The 21,021-nt window shown below is 42.1% G+C and overlaps 1 protein-coding gene, 1 long non-coding RNA gene and 1 pseudogene across 4 annotated transcripts in view; 2 read left to right on the top strand and 1 right to left on the bottom strand.

Annotated features, from left to right (window-relative positions):
* Window positions 1–16,849, top strand: part of DCUN1D1 (defective in cullin neddylation 1 domain containing 1) — a 44,678-nt gene extending 27,829 nt beyond the window's left edge. For all 3 annotated transcript variants that reach the window (XM_027771416.1, XM_027771418.1, XM_027771417.1), the window contains 3 exons: window positions 10,411–10,493; window positions 10,732–10,828; window positions 14,129–16,849. In XM_027771416.1, the coding sequence (XP_027627217.1) occupies window positions 10,411–10,493; window positions 10,732–10,828; window positions 14,129–14,208 (260 nt within the window). In that variant the 3' untranslated portion in view covers window positions 14,209–16,849. The remainder of the gene's footprint in view (window positions 1–10,410; window positions 10,494–10,731; window positions 10,829–14,128) is intronic.
* Window positions 10,731–12,970, bottom strand: LOC114007636 (uncharacterized). The gene is made up of 2 exons (XR_003549232.1): window positions 12,323–12,970; window positions 10,731–10,869 (listed from the first exon to the last, which is right to left on the bottom strand). It is a non-coding gene; the product is annotated as an uncharacterized LOC114007636 (long non-coding RNA).
* LOC102497642 (protein arginine N-methyltransferase 2 pseudogene) overlaps window positions 15,286–21,021 on the top strand; it is an 8,856-nt pseudogene continuing 3,120 nt past the window's right edge.

Here is a 21,021-nt window from a genome sequence, read left to right as displayed (position 1 = left end):
GTGAGTTTTAAACCACTGGGTCCAGGACGTGAACCGCAGTCGACTACATGGGAGTCTAGCGACATAGCCATTACACTAACTGCTGGTCCCTACGATGATAATTTTTTTTAAGAATTTTTTATTTCATTTTACTCATCATTATTATTTTTTTAATTTGACACAGAGAAAGTGAGAAAGCAAATCATTAGTTCCAGGACTCAAACCGCAGTTGGCCATGTGGGACTCTGGGACCCTAACCACGCTGCTACCTGCTGGCCTCTATGATAATAATTTTGTGAATGTCTGCAGATAAATGGTAGCTATATAAGGGTGCATGTATTACTTGCTAGGTGCTGGTGCAAATGCTTTGTGTGTGTTTACTCATTTAGTTTTTGACAACCTAGTGAGGGGTTCATACTATCCTCATGTCAAACTGAATCACAGAAAGGTCAGCCTAGTTGCCCAAGGTGACTTAATTTTGGCAGAGATGGGATTTAAGAAACTGAAACCTGGGACCAACTAGCAGGTGGTGTAATGGTTACATCGCTGGACTCCCACATGACTGACTGTACTTTGAGTCCTGGACCAGTGGCACAAAACTCACGCCGGGCTTGTGGCCTGGTCATCCTCCTCCTGAGGCCCGATTTCTCACTTTCTGTCTCTCTGGCGAGTGCACATGCCCTATAGCAAAAATCTCTCTTAAAAAAAAAGATGGGAGACCAGCAGGTGGCATGGTTGTTAAAGCTCTGGACATTCCCACATGACCAACCACAGTTTGAGTCCTGCACCTGGTGGTTTGCTTTTCACTCTCCCCTTCCCCCGTGTCTCTCTCTGGGCAAATTAAAATAAATGAATGAACAAATAAAATAAAATGAAGAAATTGTTAAAATAAAAAAAGAGAGAGACTAAAACCTAAAACCTAGTTTTCCTCTACTACTCACTAAAAACCACTGGTTTATGCTACTCTCTAAAAGCCACCAGGGGTTTTCCAAATCCAGCTGTTTGTGGGTATCAGTTGTGCACAGCCGGTAGTCTGACTGCTGTGTTAGGGCAGCTCTCTAGGCCTTTCTTTTCATTTCTCAGACAGTTCTGTCTGAAAGGCCATTTTTCCTATGCTTGTGAGAATTGACATTTTATCCTTATAAAATTAAAAATATATATATTTATTTTTATTTATTATTATTTAATCTGCTGTAGAGCATGGATGCTCACCAGAGAGAGAGGGAAAGTGAGAGAGCTAGCCGTCAGCTCTGGGACATGCATTTGGACATGTGGGAGTCGAACTGCCATCGGACATGTGGGAGTCCATTGCCCCCACCAGCACATCACCTGCTGACCCTATCCTTCCATAATTTAATCTTACGTTTTTCAACTCTTAGTTGTAACTTATTCACCTTCTTGAGTCTTCCTTTTTCCTTCAAAACATTTATTGACTGAGAGCATGGTGTCGGGAACATCTTAAAGTCTATCTAGGGAAGTTATGATGTCTTCAAATAGGTTATCATTTTGAAGAATGCATGTTTTTAAGGCCGAAAGAAAAAAGAAACCATTCCTGGTGGAGGTATTAGCATGTTCAATTGCTCAGAGGTGAGGGAACATTGTACCTTTGAGGACTGCAAGTAAGTTCGTCAACCAGAAGTGTAGATTTTATCAGAAGGCAATAAGAAATCTCTGAAGAATTTTAACACGGAAGTAACACCGGATTCATGCCTGAAAGGTATGTCTCAAGACACTGTTGTCCTTTAAAAGGAGTAGAGGAGGACTTGAAGAAGAGAGATTGGTTGTGGCGCTGTCCCTGTGATTTAACTGTTAATGAAGACTACCCTCACCAGCCCTGCCGGTGAGGATGAAGAAGGGATAGATCTAAGAGAGCTTTGAGTTGGATGTGTGTGATGAGGATGAGCAAGTCTTCCCTATAGATTCTCAATGCTTTTAGGAAATGTGTAGTGTCTTCTATTGTCGTGATGACCGAAGGTTCCTACTGGCATTAGGGGATGCTCAACTCCTATAATACACAGGACAGTTCCTCAGTGACACGAAGTGTTTTACTGAGAAACACTGTAGGGTGATAATTCTCAGAGAGCACTGGTAGGCCTGTAGTGGTAAGGTAATGAGCCCGGGTTGAGCCCTGCTAAGCTCGTTTGTGGATATCCAGTTGAAGATGTCCTCAGGCATTGGATACATGAATCCAGAATCCAGAGATAGGTTTCCGCTCTCGGAATTCTTAACAATGTTTGAGTGCATAGCCTGAAAAAGGTATAGGTTTGAGAACCTGCTGAAGAAACGAGAGGCAGTGGTTGTTGCTGACACAGTCACAGGGCACCAGCACTTAATGGGTGAATGGAGGGCGCGGAACCGGCAAGAGTGAGAAGGCCAGACAGGTCAGAGGGCAGTCTGCAGAGTGCTGTCGCTGAAGCCGGGGAAGTGACACCTTTGTCCAGGAGGAGTGCCCAGCTCTGTCAGACAGGGCAGTGAACCAAATAAAGTAAGGACAATACAGTAAGCAGTTATTTGGCAACCAGAAGGGTCTAGTGACCCCTTCATGATTAATGGGGTATGTATCAAAGGCGGGCACTGGTTGATAGGATTAAAGGGCGTGCGAGGTGAGGAAGTGGAGGAAACAGAGCAATGAATATAGCTTGAGAAGTTTCTTTTTTTAAGAATTATTTAATTTTATTTATTCTTTTTTTTTTTTTTTTAATTTGCTATAGGGCATGCATGCTTCCCAGAGCAAGAAAGAAAACAAACCCCCAGGTCCAAGTCTGACTGCTGTTGGCCATGTGGGAGTCAACGCCTTACCCACCACACCACCTGCTGGCCCGAGCTCTCTACTTTTTACAACCTCAACTATGAAACACCATACAGATACACATTCTTATTTCAGTGTATCATTTGATAGATGAATATTTATAGTTGTCATCCTTTTTTTTTTTTTTTTAAGAGGTTTTTGCTATAGGGCACGTGTGCTTGCCCGAAAGGCAGAGAGACAGAGAGATAGAAAGCAAGAAATCACCCCCCCCCCAGGGGGGATGGCCACACCGCAGTCCCTTCTCCTCCATTCTCCTCTCGGGATCTTGGGCATGCATACACACGCACCCGGCATGAGTTTAAGCCACCAGGTCCGGGACTCGAACCAGAGTCGACTACATGGGAGTCCAGCGACATAGCCATTATGCTAACTGCTGGTCCCATCATTCTTATTTTATAAAAATTAGTTTAAAAGGCAGAAAATGCTAACACTAGTAGTAAACTTGGTTCTCATTACTTTAATGCATTTGATGTAAAGTGAATTAGGCATGCTGATAATAAGAAATCTTTCGTTTCAAGTGAGTATTTATTGCACTTAAGTCTGACAATTATATGTTGGGCTAGTATATAGTAGAATTAAACAACCTGCAAGGATTATTGAGTATAGAATTTTAGAATTATTTTAGAATAATTGATTTTATCTTATTTGTTATTATTTTTAAATTTACTATAGAGCATGTGTGCTCACCAGAGAGAGACAGGGGGCGAAAGCAAGCCTGGGGTTCCAGCCTCAGTTGGCCATGTGAGGATCCAGTGCCCCAGCCACTATGTGAGAGTAGAGAGTTTTAAAGACTGCAGAAACTAAAAGGAAGTGTGATTAGGAACGATGTCCTGTATTTTAGTTCTCTTAAAGCGTGGAGGTGGGTGTGGTGGACAGTGGTGCTGCTGTAAGATGTGATGCTCCGTGAGGCCTAAACGTGGGAAGGTTCCGGGTGTGCCCAGAGGCCTCCCTGAGTAAACCGGGTGCAGATGTGCCCGTCACGCAGGGCTGGTGGAGGCCAGGTGTGGATTACAGCACCACGACCTTGTTGGGGTCCACCTCTTTGTTTCTCTTGCTCCTCGTAAAGATAAACAGGTGACGAGGAGGACTGACGGTGACACAGCAGCAAGTGCTGTGCTGGCAAGGCTGGGTCTGTGTGGAAGCCGCCATTCTGGTGGGCTCCCCAGTCCCTGCACACGGAGAGTGTGCCCGTGGTCCTGGCTCGCTGAGACGGCTCTGCCCCCTCTCATTCTCATCACCCTCATGAAAGAAGAAAGACTTGGGGTTCAGAATTTGACATTTAGACGTATTTTCAGGAACAGGTTTTCTATGAGAAGAAAGACCATGAGGATCTGATTTTAACTTTGTGTGAGCGTAGTGGACACCATGTATTATTTCAAGATTATGTGCAGGCCGGAAGGTCAGAGTGTTGCTAGTAAAGGGGCTGAGGGATCCGAGATAACGTCTTTAAGAGATAGGTGATAACCTGAGTGTGCTTCTTTGTGGAGTGTGAAAAGCCAGAGCACAGGGTGGAGTTCAAGATGTAGAGAAGGGGCCTGCAGGTGGCGAGGTGGCTAAGGTGCTGGACTCTCACATGGCTGACTGCAGTCTGAGTCCTGGACCTGGCAACTCGCTTTCTCACTTTCCCTCTCACCTTCTTCCTCTCTGGTCAAATTAAAATAAAAATAAAGTTAAATAAAATAACTCTTAAAAAAAAAGATGTAGAGAAAAGAAAACTAATTAATTTTTAAAATTATTTTATTTATTTGCTTATTCATATATTTTTAAATTTGATCAGAGGGGGATAGAACAAGAGAGAGGGAAAGTGAGAAAGCAAGCCGCCAGGTCCAGGACTGGAACTGCTGTCGGTCATGTGGGAGTCCAGTGCCCTTAGCCACCATGCTACCTGCTGGCCCGAACACGAATTAATAAACAGGATTTCTTGAAGAGCCTGGGTGATACCAGATCTAGAATAGAGGTTGTAAGGGGCTTGTCTGGGGATAGAAGGAAGAAAGAGAAGAGTCACCTTTTTCTTTTGAGTTTGAAAGAAGCTGATGATGGAGGATTCGAAAGTAAACATTACACTTGGTGTGTGAAAGGACAGGCATTCGTCAGCAGTCTCCATGCCTGTACCTCAGTCCGGTTTGGGGATATGTAGCTCTCGTCTCTGGAGAGGTTAGTTAGAGTCTAGTGAGGATGGGAGATTATTGCCTTTGACCTGTTCGCTTTGAGGTCGGAGGCGACTCTCTCCTTAGAGAGAGAGTTAGAAAATTGACCAAAGCTGCTGGAATACTTCGAAGAAAACAATGGAGAGCCTTGCTGAAATTGTAGGTTACTAATTTGGTAGCATCAGTGTTGAAACGGTTTCATCCAGGATTAGAATGTACTTGGAAGGAAAGCGAAGGGAAGATGATACGGATTCTGAGGGTGCGATTCCCTGAAGGTGCTGTGAAGAGAGTGGAGGAGCCCCGATGGTGATGAGATTGACGAGCAGACGCAGTGGGACTAGGAGAAAGAGTTGCAGTGATGAAGGGTGGGGTGTCTTCAGAAAGTTTATGGAAAAGGCATATCGTGAAAAAAGTATGCGTGGATTTCAAAATTGATTTTACCAAAATAAACCAGTAATTTAATTCCATTTCTTAATGAACTTTTTGTAGTCTCCTTATAGGTTAGATGTTGGAGTTTAAAACTTAAAAGGACCAGCAGATAGTGTAATGGTTATGTTGCTGGACTCCCACGTAGTCGACTGCAGTTCAAGGCCTGGACCTGGTGGCTTAAAACTCACACCAGGTGCACGTGCATGTGTGCTTAAAGTCCTGAGAGGAGACTGGAGGAGAAGGGATTGTGGTATGGCTGTCCCCCCCAGGGGGTAATTTCTCGCTTTCTCTCTCTCTGACAAGCACGTGTGCCCTGCGGCAAAAATCTAAAAAAAAAAAAAATTAAAAACTTAAAGGTCAAAACTGCTTGAGGTGATAAGATGAAGGTTCAGGATATGGCTGGATTGAGTCTAGATGAACAACCCTGATAGAGTTTTCACATGGACATTTTTGTGCATGTGCTAGCTGGACAGAGGGAAAAGGAGAAATCACCCTCCAGAGAGGATGGCCATTTCACAGTCCCTTCTCCCTTCTCTTCTTGGAACTTTCTTTGGTCATGCATACACACGTGCCTGGGGTGTTTTCAAGCCACCAGCTCCAGGACTCGAACCTCAAAATCGGCTGCGTGGGATCCCACTGCCCAGCCAGGCTGCTTTAATGCATTAGTAATCCACTGTACTAGCCATCCTTCACCTTTGCTTTCCTCTGCAGTTGGGGTAACCTTGCTTAGCGTATCTTTGCCCACGACACTAGGGAGGTTGTTGAACAGAGTGGGATTATTTAGTAATGTTCCTGGAGAGATGTCTTTCCTCCAGCTCAATCTTACTCTCTTAATTAACAGTGATGATTATTTAACCAGTTAAGTATTCATTGTCTTAGTTTCCATTGCTCTTGGTATGAGAGAGAAATTTCTATACCATTAGAGAGGTATTGCATACCTTCTACCATTCTAAGAATTCTCATTAAAAAATAGTGAGATTAGTTCTGTGTTGTTTACTTTTTTTTAAGTAATTATTTATTTAATTTTATTTATTCATTGATTTATTCTAATTTGGCCAGACAGAGAGAGAGAGAGCAAGCCGGTTCCAGGACTTGAACCGTGGTCAGCTGTGTGGGAGTGCTCAGCGCCTTAACCACCATGTTACCTACTTGTCCCCTGTATTGCTTATTCTTCATGGACCCTTGTAGGTTTCTAGCAATTGTAAATTTATCGATTGATTGATTTATTAATTGCTGTAGGGCTTGGGCACTTGGCAGAGAGAGACAGACAGAGACAGTGAGAGGGAATGTGAGAAATCACCCCCTAGGGGGATGGCCCCGCTGCACCCCCTTCTCCTCCATTCTCCTCTTGAGATTTGGAGCACGCACACACGCGTCCAGTGTGATTTTCAAGCTGCCTGGTCAGGACTTGAATTGCAGTCTGCCATGTGGAGTCCAGTGCCTTAACCAATATGCTCCCAATGGCCCCGCGATTGTGATGTATAATTGATTTTTTATGACTTAGCTGTTTTTGTCTGTGAATCAGCACCAAGTTTACTCCTTTTTTATTGTTTTTTAAATATTGGGGGAGCATTTGCCCACCGTGGCTCCCATAGTCTTCTATGATTCCTCAGATTATCAAGAGTGGCTTTGAGATGGCATCTAAAGGTTCTTTTAGGTTACTTGGAATATAATTTTTTTCCTGGAGATGTAAATTCACTCACAAAAGCTAGATATTTTCTTAACTGCTTTTGTTCGCTGATATAAATCATAGTTATTCCTCTATGTTAAGTGACAGGTATAGTTCTTTGTTCTTTGTGGCGTTATTTCTTCTTTGTAAATTTTTACTTCCTGCCAGAGGTGACATGTGCTTACCAGAGAGGACGAGAAAGAAAGCACCCCAGTGGGCAAGGCCGTGCCATAACCCCCTTCCTGCACGCCTCCCTCCAGTCAGGGCCCCGGGCTCCACTGTATCACATGTGCTCTGTGCTTTCTTTCAAGTCTGGGACTGGCCCTGGAGATAATGCCTTTTTTCATTTTTCATTCTGCCAGAGGCGGGGCCAGCAGGTGGCATGGTGGTTAAGATGCTGGACTTCCACGTGGCCAACTGTGATTCAGGTCCCAGACCCGGCAGCTTGAAGATCACGCCGGCCACGTGTGCATGCATGCCTAAAATCCCAGGAGGAAAAGGAATTGTGGCATGGCCATCCCCTTGGGATGATTTCTCATTCTCCAGTGAGCACACATCCCCTATGACAAAAACCTTAAAGAAGAAATTTGCCAGAGGGCCAATGTGCTGGTCAGATAGAGACAGAGACAGGGAGACAGAGAAAGCACCTCACCACAGGGAATGGTCACGCCACAATTTCTTCTCCATCTCTCTGTCTCCTTGGGAGTTTGAGCATGTACCAATGCCTGGTGTGTTTCTCACGCCACCAGGTCTGGAACCTGAACTGTGGGATCAGCCATGGCAGCCTGGGTGCCTTCACTACCAGGCCATGGAGCTGGCCCCATAACACTTTTTTTTTTTTTACCTTTCTCTTAAATGCCCAAATCAAAAGCCCCCTCTTTTTTTCTTTTCTTTTTTTAAGGTTTTTGCCATAGGTGGGTACACTCATCGGAGAGACAGAGAGAGAAAGTGAGAAGTTGCCTTCCTGTAGGGATGGTCACGCTGGAATCTCCTCTCCTCAGTTCTCCTCTTGGAATTTTGGGGTCACACATACAAACACCTGGTATGAGTATTTTTCTTTGCCTTTTTTTTCTTTTTAGAGAGATTTTTGCTGTAGAGTACATGCACTCTCCAGAGAGACAAGACAGAAAGGGAGAAATTACCCCCCAAGGGGATGGCCACGCCACAGTCCCTTCTCTTCCAGTCTCTTCTTGGGATCTTGGACACGCACGCACACACGCCTGGAGTAAGTTTTAAGCAGCCGGGTCCGGGACTCAAACTGCGGTCAACTACGTGGGAGTCCAGCAACATAGCCATTACACCGTCTGCTGGTCCCACCTGGTATGATTTTTAAGTCATGGGGTCTAGGACTCAATCTGTGGGAGTCCAGCACCTTAACCACCATGCACTTGCTGGCCTCCAAATGCCATTTTAGGTCATCTTTGGCTAACTTTAAAAAAGATCTTAGGGCCGGTAGGTGGTGTGGTAGTTAAGGTACTGGACTCTCTGCATGGCTAACCACGGTTTAAGTCCTATACCTGGTAACTTGCTTTTTCACTTTCCCCCTCTCTTTCTCTGGACAAATAAAAACATGATAATAATTAAAATTAAATAAATAATTCTTTTGAAAAATCCTAGTTTTGGGGCCCGCAGTTGGCATAGTGATTAAGGTGCCAGACTCCCACATGGCGACTGCAGTTCAAATCCCAGAGCCTGCAGCTTGAAGCTCACAACAGATGTGTGTACATGCATACCCAAAATCCTGAGAGGAAAACGGAGGAGAAGGGGTTGCACTCTGGCCATCCTCTCTGGGAGCCGATGCCTCACTTGCACTCTGTCTTTCCAGAGAATTCATGTGCCCTATAGCAAAAAATCTCTCTCCAAGGGACGAAGTCTTAGTTTAGCATTAATTTTATTTATTTATTTTTAAAGAATTATTTATTATATTTATTATTTTAAATTTAGTATAGGGCATGTGTGCTCACCAAAGGCAGCGGGGTGGAGTGAGAAAGCAAGCCGCCAGCCCCAGGACTCAAACCATAGTCAGCCACGTGGGCCAGTTCCACCCCAGCCACTGGCCTGACAATATTTAAATCAGTGATTATTTTTTTTTTGAGTCATTTTCTTTCACGAAAGAGAGTGAGGGAGGAGATTTGCCACTGACTGGGTCACGGGGTCTTACTCTCTTGCCCTCCCTTTCCAGCCAGCTAAGATCACGCATCTATGCATTCCCACGTGACTTCTCCAAGGCCCAGTGCCTGTGCCACGGAGGCTGGGCCTACATCATTCTTTTTTTATGTATTAAAATGTTTGTAAAGTTTATTTTATTCATGATAGAGTACGTGTGTGCACATGAGAGAGAACAGCACCCTTGACAGGGTCTCGTAACACCCCGAACCCCTCCCCCAGCCCTCATTGAGATCTCACGGTCTTGGGCATGCATGTGCACAAAACACGTACTGCTGTCTGCTGGGCTCCTGACCGCACCCCTGAGGTCGGGCCCTGAATCGGGTTTCTGTTTGTGTGTTTTAACCGGTGGACACCTGTGCTCGTGAGAGAGCGTGAGAGTATGGGGCGTGGCTCCGCTGTGGGCCTCTTTCTCCATTTCTCCGTCCTGGAGGGTGTGGGGCATGCATGCGCATGTGTCTGCTGTGTTTTTCAAGCCACCAGGGTCAGGATTTGAATCACAGTTGGCTACATGGGATCTGGGTCCCTTTTGCACAGGCCTTTGGGGTCAGCCCCGAATCAGTATTTGTAATGATTTCCTTGCCAGCACCACGACAGCTGGAGTATAAGGTCAGTGAGGGTTGTAGTAGCAACCTCACATTCCCACCTGCAGTCGCACGGTGGTGATTCTCAGCTGGGTACACTTGGCCTCCCAGGGGACCTTGGCGAATCTCTAGGGACATTTTTGGTTGTCACCACTGGAGAGGGAATGAAGCCGCTGCTGGGTCTTGTGGATAGAGGTGAGGGGTGCTGCTCTATTTCCTAAAGCACTCAGCAGAGCCCCCACCGCAGGGAATTACTTCACCCCAAACGGCAAAGGCCCCAAGCTTGAGAAGCCCGGATGTAGGAATACTTGAACAATTATACTGATGCTGGGGTGATGTTGAACTAGGTGCATATGCTTAACTGCTTATCTAAACTCAGCTTCCACACGCCCCGTCAGGTAAGTGGCAGTATTTTCACACTGAAGGCCCTGAAGCAACCGTGTGTTTCATGGAGGCAACAGACAGACCTTGGACTTAGCTCTAGAGGAAATCCTTTTCTTTAATACATAAGTTTTCAGAATACAAACTTTTTTTCTTTTTCAAGTCTTTCTTTGTTCTTTTTTTCCTCTTTTTTTGCAGGGACCTATTCACAGCACTGAAATATATCATTTATTTTTAATATTACAGATTTAGAAATGGCCATTGCTTACTGGAACTTAGTGCTTAATGGAAGATTTAAATTCTTAGACTTATGGAATAAATTTTTGTTGGTAAGTTCACATTTTCTATAGTTTCTATGTTTTCTCAAAAATTCTGTCGTGTTTAAAATATTAATGTATTTTAAAGCCTGACCAACTTATCTGCGAGCAGGCAATGGGCATAGAATGAGAAATTTGGTTACCTGGATTCGTTACACAGATGTTTTGCAGTCTTGTACTTAGCATCGTTTAGCCTGGGTTTTTTCCCCCAACTCTTTAGTGATTTGAATTTTTTGTTTGTTTTAAATAGGAACATCATAAACGATCAATACCGAAAGATACTTGGAATCTTCTTTTAGACTTCAGTACAATGATTGCAGATGACATGTCTAATTATGATGAGGAAGGTAATGGACATTTTTGCCCTACCAGTTTTGTTTTCTTAAACCTGTCTCTCATTGAGATCTCACAGTCTTGGGCATGCATGTGCACAAAACACGTACTGCTGTCTGCTGGGCTCCTGACCGCACCCCTGAGGTCGGGCCCTGAATCGGGTTTCTGTTTGTGTGTTTTTAACCGGTGGACACCTGTGCTCGTGAGAGAGCGTGAAAGTATGGGGCGTGGCTCCGCTGTGGGCCTCTTTCTCCATTTCTCCGTCCTGGAGGGTTTGGGGCATGCATGCGCATGTGTCTGCTGTGTTTTTCAAGCCACCAGGGTCAGGATTTGAATCACAGTTGGCTACATGGGATCTGGGTCCCTTTTGCACAGGCCTTTGGGGTCAGCCCCGAATCAGTATTTGTAATGATTTCCTTGCCAGCACCACGACAGCTGGAGTATAAGGTCAGTGAGGGTTGTAGTAGCAACCTCACATTCCCACCTGCAGTCGCACGGTGGTGATTCTCAGCTGGGTACACTTGGCCTCCCAGGGGACCTTGGCGAATCTCTAGGGACATTTTTGGTTGTCACCACTGGAGAGGGAATGAAGCCGCTGCTGGGTCTTGTGGATAGAGGTGAGGGGTGCTGCTCTATTTCCTGAAGCACTCAGCAGAGCCCCCACCGCAGGGAATTACTTCACCCCAAACGGCAAATGCCCCGAGCTTGAGAAGCCCGGATGTAGGAATACTTGAACAATTATACTGATGCTGGGGTGATGTTGAACTAGGTGCATATGCTTAACTGCTTATCTAAACTCAGCTTCCACACGCCCCGTCAGGTAAGTGGCAGTATTTTCACACTGAAGGCCCTGAAGCAACCGTGTGTTTCATGGAGGCAACAGACAGACCTTGGACTTAGCTCTAGAGGAAATCCTTTTCTTTAATACATAAGTTTTCAGAATACAAACTTTTTTTCTTTTTCAAGTCTTTCTTTGTTCTTTTTTTCCTCTTTTTTTGCAGGGACCTATTCACAGCACTGAAATATATCATTTATTTTTAATATTACAGATTTAGAAATGGCCATTGCTTACTGGAACTTAGTGCTTAATGGAAGATTTAAATTCTTAGACTTATGGAATAAATTTTTGTTGGTAAGTTCACATTTTCTATAGTTTCTATGTTTTCTCAAAAATTCTGTCGTGTTTAAAATATTAATGTATTTTAAAGCCTGACCAACTTATCTGCGAGCAGGCAATGGGCATAGAATGAGAAATTTGGTTACCTGGATTCGTTACACAGATGTTTTGCAGTCTTGTACTTAGCATCGTTTAGCCTGGGTTTTTTCCCCCAACTCTTTAGTGATTTGAATTTTTTGTTTGTTTTAAATAGGAACATCATAAACGATCAATACCGAAAGATACTTGGAATCTTCTTTTAGACTTCAGTACAATGATTGCAGATGACATGTCTAATTATGATGAGGAAGGTAATGGACATTTTTGCCCTACCAGTTTTGTTTTCTTAAACCTGTCTCTGTATCTTTTTATCACAACTGCTAAACTTCTTACCCCTTCTCTTTTTTGGGAGTTGAATTTCTCTTTTAAGCTTTTATTTATCTTCTTCTGAGTGAATGAAATGCCTGTGTTCTCTTTACCAGCTACATTCTTCTGTTTCTTTAAATTCTAGGTCAGTATTCCTCTTTTAGAAAGGCATGAATAACTTTTAATCTTTGTTTTAGGTATTCTGTTTACGTTAGGAACCTATTTTCTTAATGTACTTTTATACATATTTGTATGTATTTTTTTGTCATCTGTTAGTCTTGTATGTAAGCTTGATTGTAAATTCAAGTTTAGTGGCATTGTCTAATTCAAAGTGTACTTCAGCTCCCCTAGTAGTATTATTGGCATTCAATAAATACTTACTGCTTGAATACTGCTCTGCTGCTTCTTCATACACGTGTGAAGACAACGCTGCCACCTACTACCGGGGCATGTACTTAGATTTTGCTAGAAATGGCTGTGGTTTACATTGGCTTCTCCATGCATACTTACTTAGGCCCCCTTAGACTACCAGGATGAATTTGGGGATTGAGTAAATGAACGGTATTCTCTGATAAATCTTATATAACATCGGCCTCTTCTTCTTCTTCTTTTTAAAGTTTGTTGTAGGGCACATGCGCTCACCAGAGAGAAAGAAATCTCCCCACCCCCTTCCCCCCAGGGGGATGGCCACACCACAATTCCCTCTCTTCCATTTGGGACATGGACACATATGTGCCTGGTGTGGTTTTCAAGCTGGTGGGTCTGGGACTCAGTGGTGTAGTTGGCCATGTGGGGTCCAGATGCCTTAACCTCCGTGCCATCTGTCCTCCCCACACTGGCTTCTTTATCTTTTTTATTTATTTATTTTTTTGGAACTTGCCAGAGGGTGTGTGTACTAACCAGAGAGAGACAGAGAGACAGACAGGAAAAGAAAGGAAGCACCGCCATGCCTCAGTCCCTTCTCTTCCATTCTCCTCTCGGGATTTATGGGCATGCACGCACATGTGCCCAGTGTGTTTCTCAAGCTACCAGGTCTGGAACTTGAAATCTTGCAGTCGACCATGTGGAATCCAGCACCTAAACCACCATGCTACCTGCTGGCCTGCACATTGGCCTCTTTCAGAGTGTCTTAGAACCGTTTAAGCTGATCAAATATGGTGTTTTTTGTTTTGTTTTGTTTTGTTTCCTTTTTGTTTTCATTGTCATTGATAGTCTTTGTTAAAAAGTGGGAAATGCATGTGACTGCTAGCTGTTTTCTGTTAGGTTTTACACAAAATTGGAAAACTCCCTGCTATGGAGACTGGCATGTAGATGTATAGAGAAATGTATACATACAATTTTAAATATTTCAGTCATTTATCATGGAATAGGATAGAGTTTGACACTTGCTCTTAATTTCTTTTGTAAGAGTCCCACAACATACTTGAAAATTTGCATCTTTCTACGTTGCTTTCACGTTGGCTTCTCCATGCATCATAGCATCATAGCACAATCATACTTAGCCTGCCTCTGGGGTCACGGGATGCTACTGCTTGACCTCACTGGCCCCCCGTAGTGTTGCCAAAAGAATTATTCTGTCATTCAAGGAACAACCACATGTTGGAATAAGAGATCAGAGAAAATAAACGGAGTCTCTTGGGTAGAAACTCAAAAGCTTGGGTTTTGGAGGGTTTGTCGGTGGGAACAGACAAGAACGGTAAACTTTAACTCTGATGAGGAAGCTATTCTGTTAAAATGTTAGCCTTATTTTTCTTTTTTTTCTTCCCTTTCTTCCATATTTTGTTTTTTCCAGGAGCATGGCCTGTTCTTATTGATGACTTTGTGGAATTTGCACGCCCTCAAATTGCTGGGACAAAAAGTACCACAGTGTAGCACTAAAGGAACCTTCTAGAATGTACATAGTCTGTACAATAAATACAACGGAAAATTGCACAGTCAATTTCTGCTGGCTGGACTGAACTGAAGATCAATCCTCACAATTCCAACTGAGGGTTGAGACAAAACTTTAAGGATACATCTTGGACCATATCGTATTTCATTCTTCTAATGGTGGTTTGGGCTTGTCTTCTAGTCTGGGCCGCTCTAAACATTTATAATTCCGACATTGTGGATTTCATCTTATATCTGTGGACCATCCTAGCTTATTCTCCCATAAGTCTTAGAAGCTTTATGGTGATTATTTTGAGGTTTCCATTCTGGCATAAAGCACAATGCTGTCTTCATCAGAAAACAGTTTGGCCTAAGAATTAAACATATGAACATCACAAACAATTTATAAAAACTTCTTAAATATATGCTTTGGGCTAGTTGCAAAGACTATGCTGACAGCACTTCCAGTGAGAGTGATGTATTTAAGTGTACCGGATCTGAAATGGTGTTTTGGTTTGGGGGGATTTGTTTTTTCCTTTTTCTTTTTTTTGCCTGGCAAATCACATGCATTGTTGATATGAGTAGAGTATCTGATGAAAAAAATTTCAAAATAACCAACGTAAAACATTTTTAGGATAACTCAGTGCCTACCTGAAAAATGTATTGTGTTTAGACTCTTGATTTCCAAAGGTTCCACAGAACTTCTCTGCACTGACCTGACCCGTGTTTATCGCCAGTCCTGCAGGAGTCTTTATTTAGCAAATGTCTGCGTAATGTCAGCCCACTCCCGTGTCCATTACTCGCCACGTCACCGGGTTTCACTGCGCTTTTGAAATGCTCCTGTGCCTGTCAAATAAGTTAAACTATTTAATTTGTTTTGAATGTTTTGGATTGCTACACAATACAATATTCTAAATTTAGGCATGGGGGCTTATTTTTTTGTTTTATTTTGGTTTGTTTTTTGGTTTTTTGTTTTTGGTGGGTTTCTGGGGGGTCATCGAACTATGGAAAACAAATGAAATTCTCTTAATTTATAAGAAGATAGTAGGAATTAAAATTTGCAAGTGGTTGTGATGAGCCATGAAGTTCAACCTTTATAATATACAGGTACTGCTCTTTCAGACAAATAGTCCGTTTTTGATGACTTCTTATTTTGTTGAAATTACTTTAGCTTCTAATCATTGTGATTGCCAAATATTTACTTCAGAAGCAAAGATATTTGAACAAGCATACACTTGATGCAAATACCAATCTGGCTCTACTTTCGTAAATTATCTAAAGTCTTTATTCTCTGTCTCACTCAGATTAGCTTAGTTTTCACATCAAAGCAGAATGCTGTCTCATGTGTCTTTTTTTTTCATTACAAGACTAATGAACTGCTTTCATGCTGGAAATGCTCATGTCTGTTCACTTACTAGCATGTGAAGAAGAGGTTTATTGCCTTTTTAAACATTTCTATAGGGCAGGTTAAAAATACAAAACTTCAAGTGTTGGATGACTGATCTTTCATAGGAATAGATTTTGCTCAGTATCTTGAGGCTCTCACTAAGGTTTCATATTAATATGAAAAGGGAATGTACTTCAGAATAGCATTAAGGCAGTGATTTTAAGAAACAATAATGTTAAAACTGCTTATTTACATGATTTCGAGATTGACTAGAAAGAAGATTTCTCCCTAGATATTATAGTAATATTCCAATCATAACTTTAATTCAAGAATGCAATTCTACTGAAAGAAAATTTGAAATTTTCTATTTAGGTTGCCGGAATTGGTTATTAAAAGAAAAAGAAAAAAATAACTCTGCTGCTTTCAGTATTTCCTGATTTCATTTTTATAACTATAAGAGGAAGTTCAATTATGAAAAATTTAAAAAAGATGTATATACACACATATATACACATACGTGTGTGTGTGTATTTGATAATGTAATGAGATATATAGACACACACTGTTTTGTTTTCTGTCTTAAAGATTTTGAGTTATGATATTTTTTCAGATTGGTTAATTCAAGTATGCTGTGTTTTGAAATGAGATCCCATTAGGGTTTGTTTTTTTTTTTTTCAATATAAATTGTTTTTCATAAAAGCCTAATATTGGTTTATGGCCTAGTGCCTTGGGGTTTTACAGATTTTTCCTTTTAAATGCAAGACCTTTTCAACAAAATAGTGTTTGTCATCAGTTTGGTACTAAACATTTATAATTACTATGTAATTATAAACAAAAATACATAAAGCTTTGAATATAATTATGTAGCATAAAAGGTAAGATTGTTCACTATGATGGCATCTTAGAATTAAAACTATTTCTAGGGCTGAAAAGAAGACTGATTTGATGTGGTGTGATTATTCTGAGGATGAATGTCTGTTACGGGAAGGATTTTGTGCTAAAAATGCTTATATGTATGTATGGCTGTGTGTGTGTGTGTGTGTGTGTGTGAAAGAGAGAGAGATTGGCAAAGGGAGAGAGACACATACACACTCACACACACACACACACACACACACACACTTGAATTGCTTTAATTTGTGTTTCTGTCTTCATTCTGACAAATTCCCCATGCTGGTATGTTTTAAACTGAACCACAGGTACAGTTTCTCTTTTGCCAAATGTCAGAACAGGTACACATTTAAAATGTAACGCTTTCTAAATAGTAAAATGTATAAAATTAGAAGTGCCCACATATAAAATACTTGAGAAAGATTACCTTTAGTGAATATCATCTGCGTATCTCTGTAAGTTCAATTGTTTCTTACAATCCCTGTCATATTACCAACAGAGGCAATAAAAGCTTCCGTGAAATTGCCTTGACTAAATCTTTTCACATATTATTCCAGTGGTTTTTGTTTTGTTTTGTTTTTAAGACTGAAGTATACCTGAAAACTATTCTAGGAAGAATAATAGTTCATGGGAAGAACATTATAAATGTCAAGTTTTGGGGAGAAAAGACATGCCAACCCTTGTTTACTATTGAAAATATTTTAAATGTTTACATCTGTACTGGGCTGCTTTAACTGACGATACTGTATTTGTGTGATGTGGCATTGTAAGTGTGTGTTCTTCGTTAGACTTAAAAATTTAAGGAGAGAAAGTGAATTTACTCGACAAAATAACTTGGAAAATCACTTACATAATGCCCTTAATGGGGAATTCTTATTTAAGCAGGTATGCCTTTTTTCCTCAGAAAGATTTAAGTGAATGGAGTATTTATTTATTTTTATTTGATGAGAATCAAATTTGAATAGATTAGCTAGTTGAATGTGCACTTTGCTTAGGTTTTTAAACATGTAACTATTAAGACTACGTATTGTAAACCGATCATTTTCACATATGAGTGACAAAGAGATCTAATGAAAGAATTTGGGAATAAAAAGGAAAGTCGGTCCTGGAGATATTTAACATGGTTCACAAGGTATGCCTTTGTAAAATGGAATCGACTTTCAGCAGAATTAATCTCTGTAGTTCTCAGTGTTGTGTATACGTAATAGAAAACACGGACCTGGCACCTCAGCAGCTTTCTTTAAATGTTACCTTATGCTTTTTTAACATAATTTATACTGAGTATGTAGGTGTTTTGATAAGATTTTATCAAATTTGGTAATGTAATGACAAAATGTTTTTAAATATGAACTATTTAACATAATATCTTAATAACTGAGGACCCAAAACCTGAATTGTGATTTCTACTTAATGTGATAATTAGGGTACAAATTATGACTCATAATTTAATTGATTATAAACTTGAGTATATTTCTGAACTATTCTATTGCCTCTATTTTTGCAGTGATACCAATATCTAATTTTATTTAAAAGTGAAATTATCATAACATTTACCTTTGATTTATGAGGGGAGAGGGTTTATATTTTACAGCTAATATGAATTTGAAAATTCGTAATAGTGCGAATCCCTTTCTCTGAGTCACCATAGTAATTGTTGCCATTTTGGTTGAACATCTGCTTTATTTGTACCTGACTCTCGAGGCAGGTAGAGCTGTTTTTAAACTTATAATATACTTAACATGCTGGCTTTATTTCTTACCATCTGATTTTCTTACCGCCTCTTGGGAAGTGGCGTTCCTACTGACCAGATCGTTTAACAGCTTACTAGGTTCAGTGTTTCCCGTTCACGTGGCTTTTGACTTCTCTTTGGTTCTTTTTCTTCTTTTTTAGTCTCATAAATGAAGTTATGGCAAAAGCTGTACAGGCTTTATAGTAAATGGAATTTCCCCAAAAGTAATGTATTTATGGAATTTTACAGGGAAATTATTGAAAACATTATTTTGTAGTTACCCATTTTTTTAATTAATATTTTTAAAGTAAGATTTTTTTTCTTTTTAACCACCGCAGGGTGTGCTCACCTGAGAGCAAGGAAGCGCCCTCCCTTCCCCGGGTACAGACGGGCTGTAACCCCTTCTCCTCCATCTCTGCATCCCATAGGGGTTTGGAGCACGCGTGCCTGGCTTGTTTTGAAGCTTCAAGGCTGAGATTTAACCCGGTCAGCCGTGTGGGATTTGGCTCCCTTAACTACTGTGTTACAGGGTCAGCCCTTAAAGCTTTAAAAATATAAGTATGTTATCCGTTTCTCTTCTCCTGCAAGTGTTGAAGTTTTTGCAGTGTCCTTTGTAGTTGTGCGGGAATCAGAATGTAGCGTATAACTTAGAGCGTTGGCTTTGAAGCCCCATAATGAGACGGCTGTCTTTCATGAATTTGGGGCATCACAGGCCGGGTCTCTTCCACTGCATCTTCGCTTTCCACAGGTTATTAGTGTTTTGTCTGAAATTTGGTTTGGAGAAAACAGTTCAAAACTTTTTAAATGGGCGGGACCAGCAGTTAGCATAATGGCTATGTCGCTGGACTCCCACGTAGTCGACCGCAGTTTGAGTCCCGGACCCGGTGGCTTAAAACTCACGCCGGGCGCGTGTGCGTGCGTGCCCAAGATCCCGAGAGGAGAATGGAGGAGAAGGGATTGCGCATGACCATCCCCCCTGGGGGGTGATTTCTCGCTTTCTGTCTCTATGTCTCTCTCTATCTGGCGAGCGCACGCGCCCTACAGTGAAAACCTCTCCAAAAAAAAAAAACCACCCTTTTTAAATGGCTGTCTTATAGGGAACATAAGCTTTTGACAAATCCGTGAGAGAAACGGAGAGCAGTGGGATCTGACTGCAGTGTACATGTGAGCATAGAAGGCAGCATGGGGTGAAAAGAACCGTCGAATAAATTAAAAACAGGAGGATGTTGACCGGGAGTAGCGTGAAAACAGTCCGAGCTGGAACAGTGACATGCTGGAGACTTACCAGGGGCAGCGTGCGCTGTGTGGTTGAATGGGCAAATGAAGGAGACAGAGGAGAATACCGATTTTGTATTTAGAAATGACGTGTATGTATTTAAACATGTTCAATATTAATATTAAAACCCTATTCCAGTGCATGAATTATTGAGAAAACTTGGTATCTAGTGGAAAGCTTGGGCAGTGGGCAGTGCCAAGCGAGCCATCTTTACAGACAGAGATACCGTGAGGTTAGAGGATGAGCGAGCTAAGAGACAGTGCTCCATACGCGGTAGACGCTGGTTCTGTCCCAGTGACATGGCCTAGAGCTGAAAGCAGTACTTTATCCGTGAGCCTTGGCAATGGGCATACTCGGCGGCCTTTGAAAGTAGCATGTTCAGTTTTCAAACATGCGGAGCGTCTAGAGCTCACCGTGCTGGAGTCAGAAGTGTGGGCTGTCAGCCGGCACTGTGACAGGCACTCCTAAGACCTCGCTGTAATGGAAGTTTTTAACAAAGTTTGCTGAAGGTGTAATTGGTGCACTATAAAATGCACCATTGTGAATGCACAACTGGGCGTTTCCGTTAATTTATGGTCGAACTGCCAGCACGGCCATCAGTTTTGAACATTCCCATCAGCCCAGAAGTTCCTCGTGGTCCTTTGCAGTTAATTCTGCCTTAGGCAACCACGTTGGTCTGCTCTCAAAATGCTCTTTCTAGAAATTTCTCTTACAAAGGCTCATAGAATTTCCAGTCTTTTGCACTGGGCCTTTTTCACTTGGCACGAAGGTCCCTCCGTGTTGTGGCATTGCCGTCCTTGGCTCCTTTATTCGTTCTTTAGAGTCCCCTTTGGCGGCTGGCTGAATCACACCTGTTGACCCACTCACCGGCTGGTAGATATGTGGCGTGCCAACATTTTTTACTGTGAATAATGACGCTCTGCACATTCACGTATGTTTGCATATGCATATTTTCATCTCTGCTAGGGAGATTTCTAGCAGTGGATTTGGAATTGTTAGCTTGTGAGGTGAACTTACTTTCAACTTTTTTTTTTTTTTTTTTTTTAGAGGTTTTTGCTATAGGGCGCATGCGTTCGCCAGACAGCGAGAAATCACCCCCCAGGGGGGATGGTCACGCCGCAATCCCTTCTCCTCCATTCTCCTCTCGGGATCTTGGGCACGCACGCACACGCGCCCGGCGTGAGTTTTAAGCCACCGGGTCCGGGACGGAAACCGCGGTCGACTACGTGGGAGTCCAGCGACATAGCCATTATGCTAACTGCTGGTTCCAACTTTTTAAAGAAGAATAATTTTATATTATTTTCTTTAAATTTGCTGTAAGGGGACCAGCAGATAGTGTAATGGTTACATCTCTGGACTTCCACATAGTTGACTGTGGTTCGAGTCCAGACCCGGCAGCTTAAAACTCACTCCGGGCATGCACGCCCGAAATTTTGAGGAGAATGGAGAAGAGACTGAGGCACGGCCATCCCCCCCGGGGGTGGTTTCTTGCTTTCTCTGTGTGTGTGTGTGTCTCTGGGTAAGCGCCCTGTA

This window comes from Tupaia chinensis, unplaced genomic scaffold, assembly GCF_000334495.1.
Source record: "Tupaia chinensis unplaced genomic scaffold, TupChi_1.0 Scaffold000212_1, whole genome shotgun sequence".
NCBI classification, from domain to species: domain Eukaryota; kingdom Metazoa; phylum Chordata; class Mammalia; order Scandentia; family Tupaiidae; genus Tupaia; species Tupaia belangeri.
The sequence above is the reverse complement of the archived record's forward strand: the minus strand, read 5'-3'. Positions and strand labels throughout refer to the sequence as shown.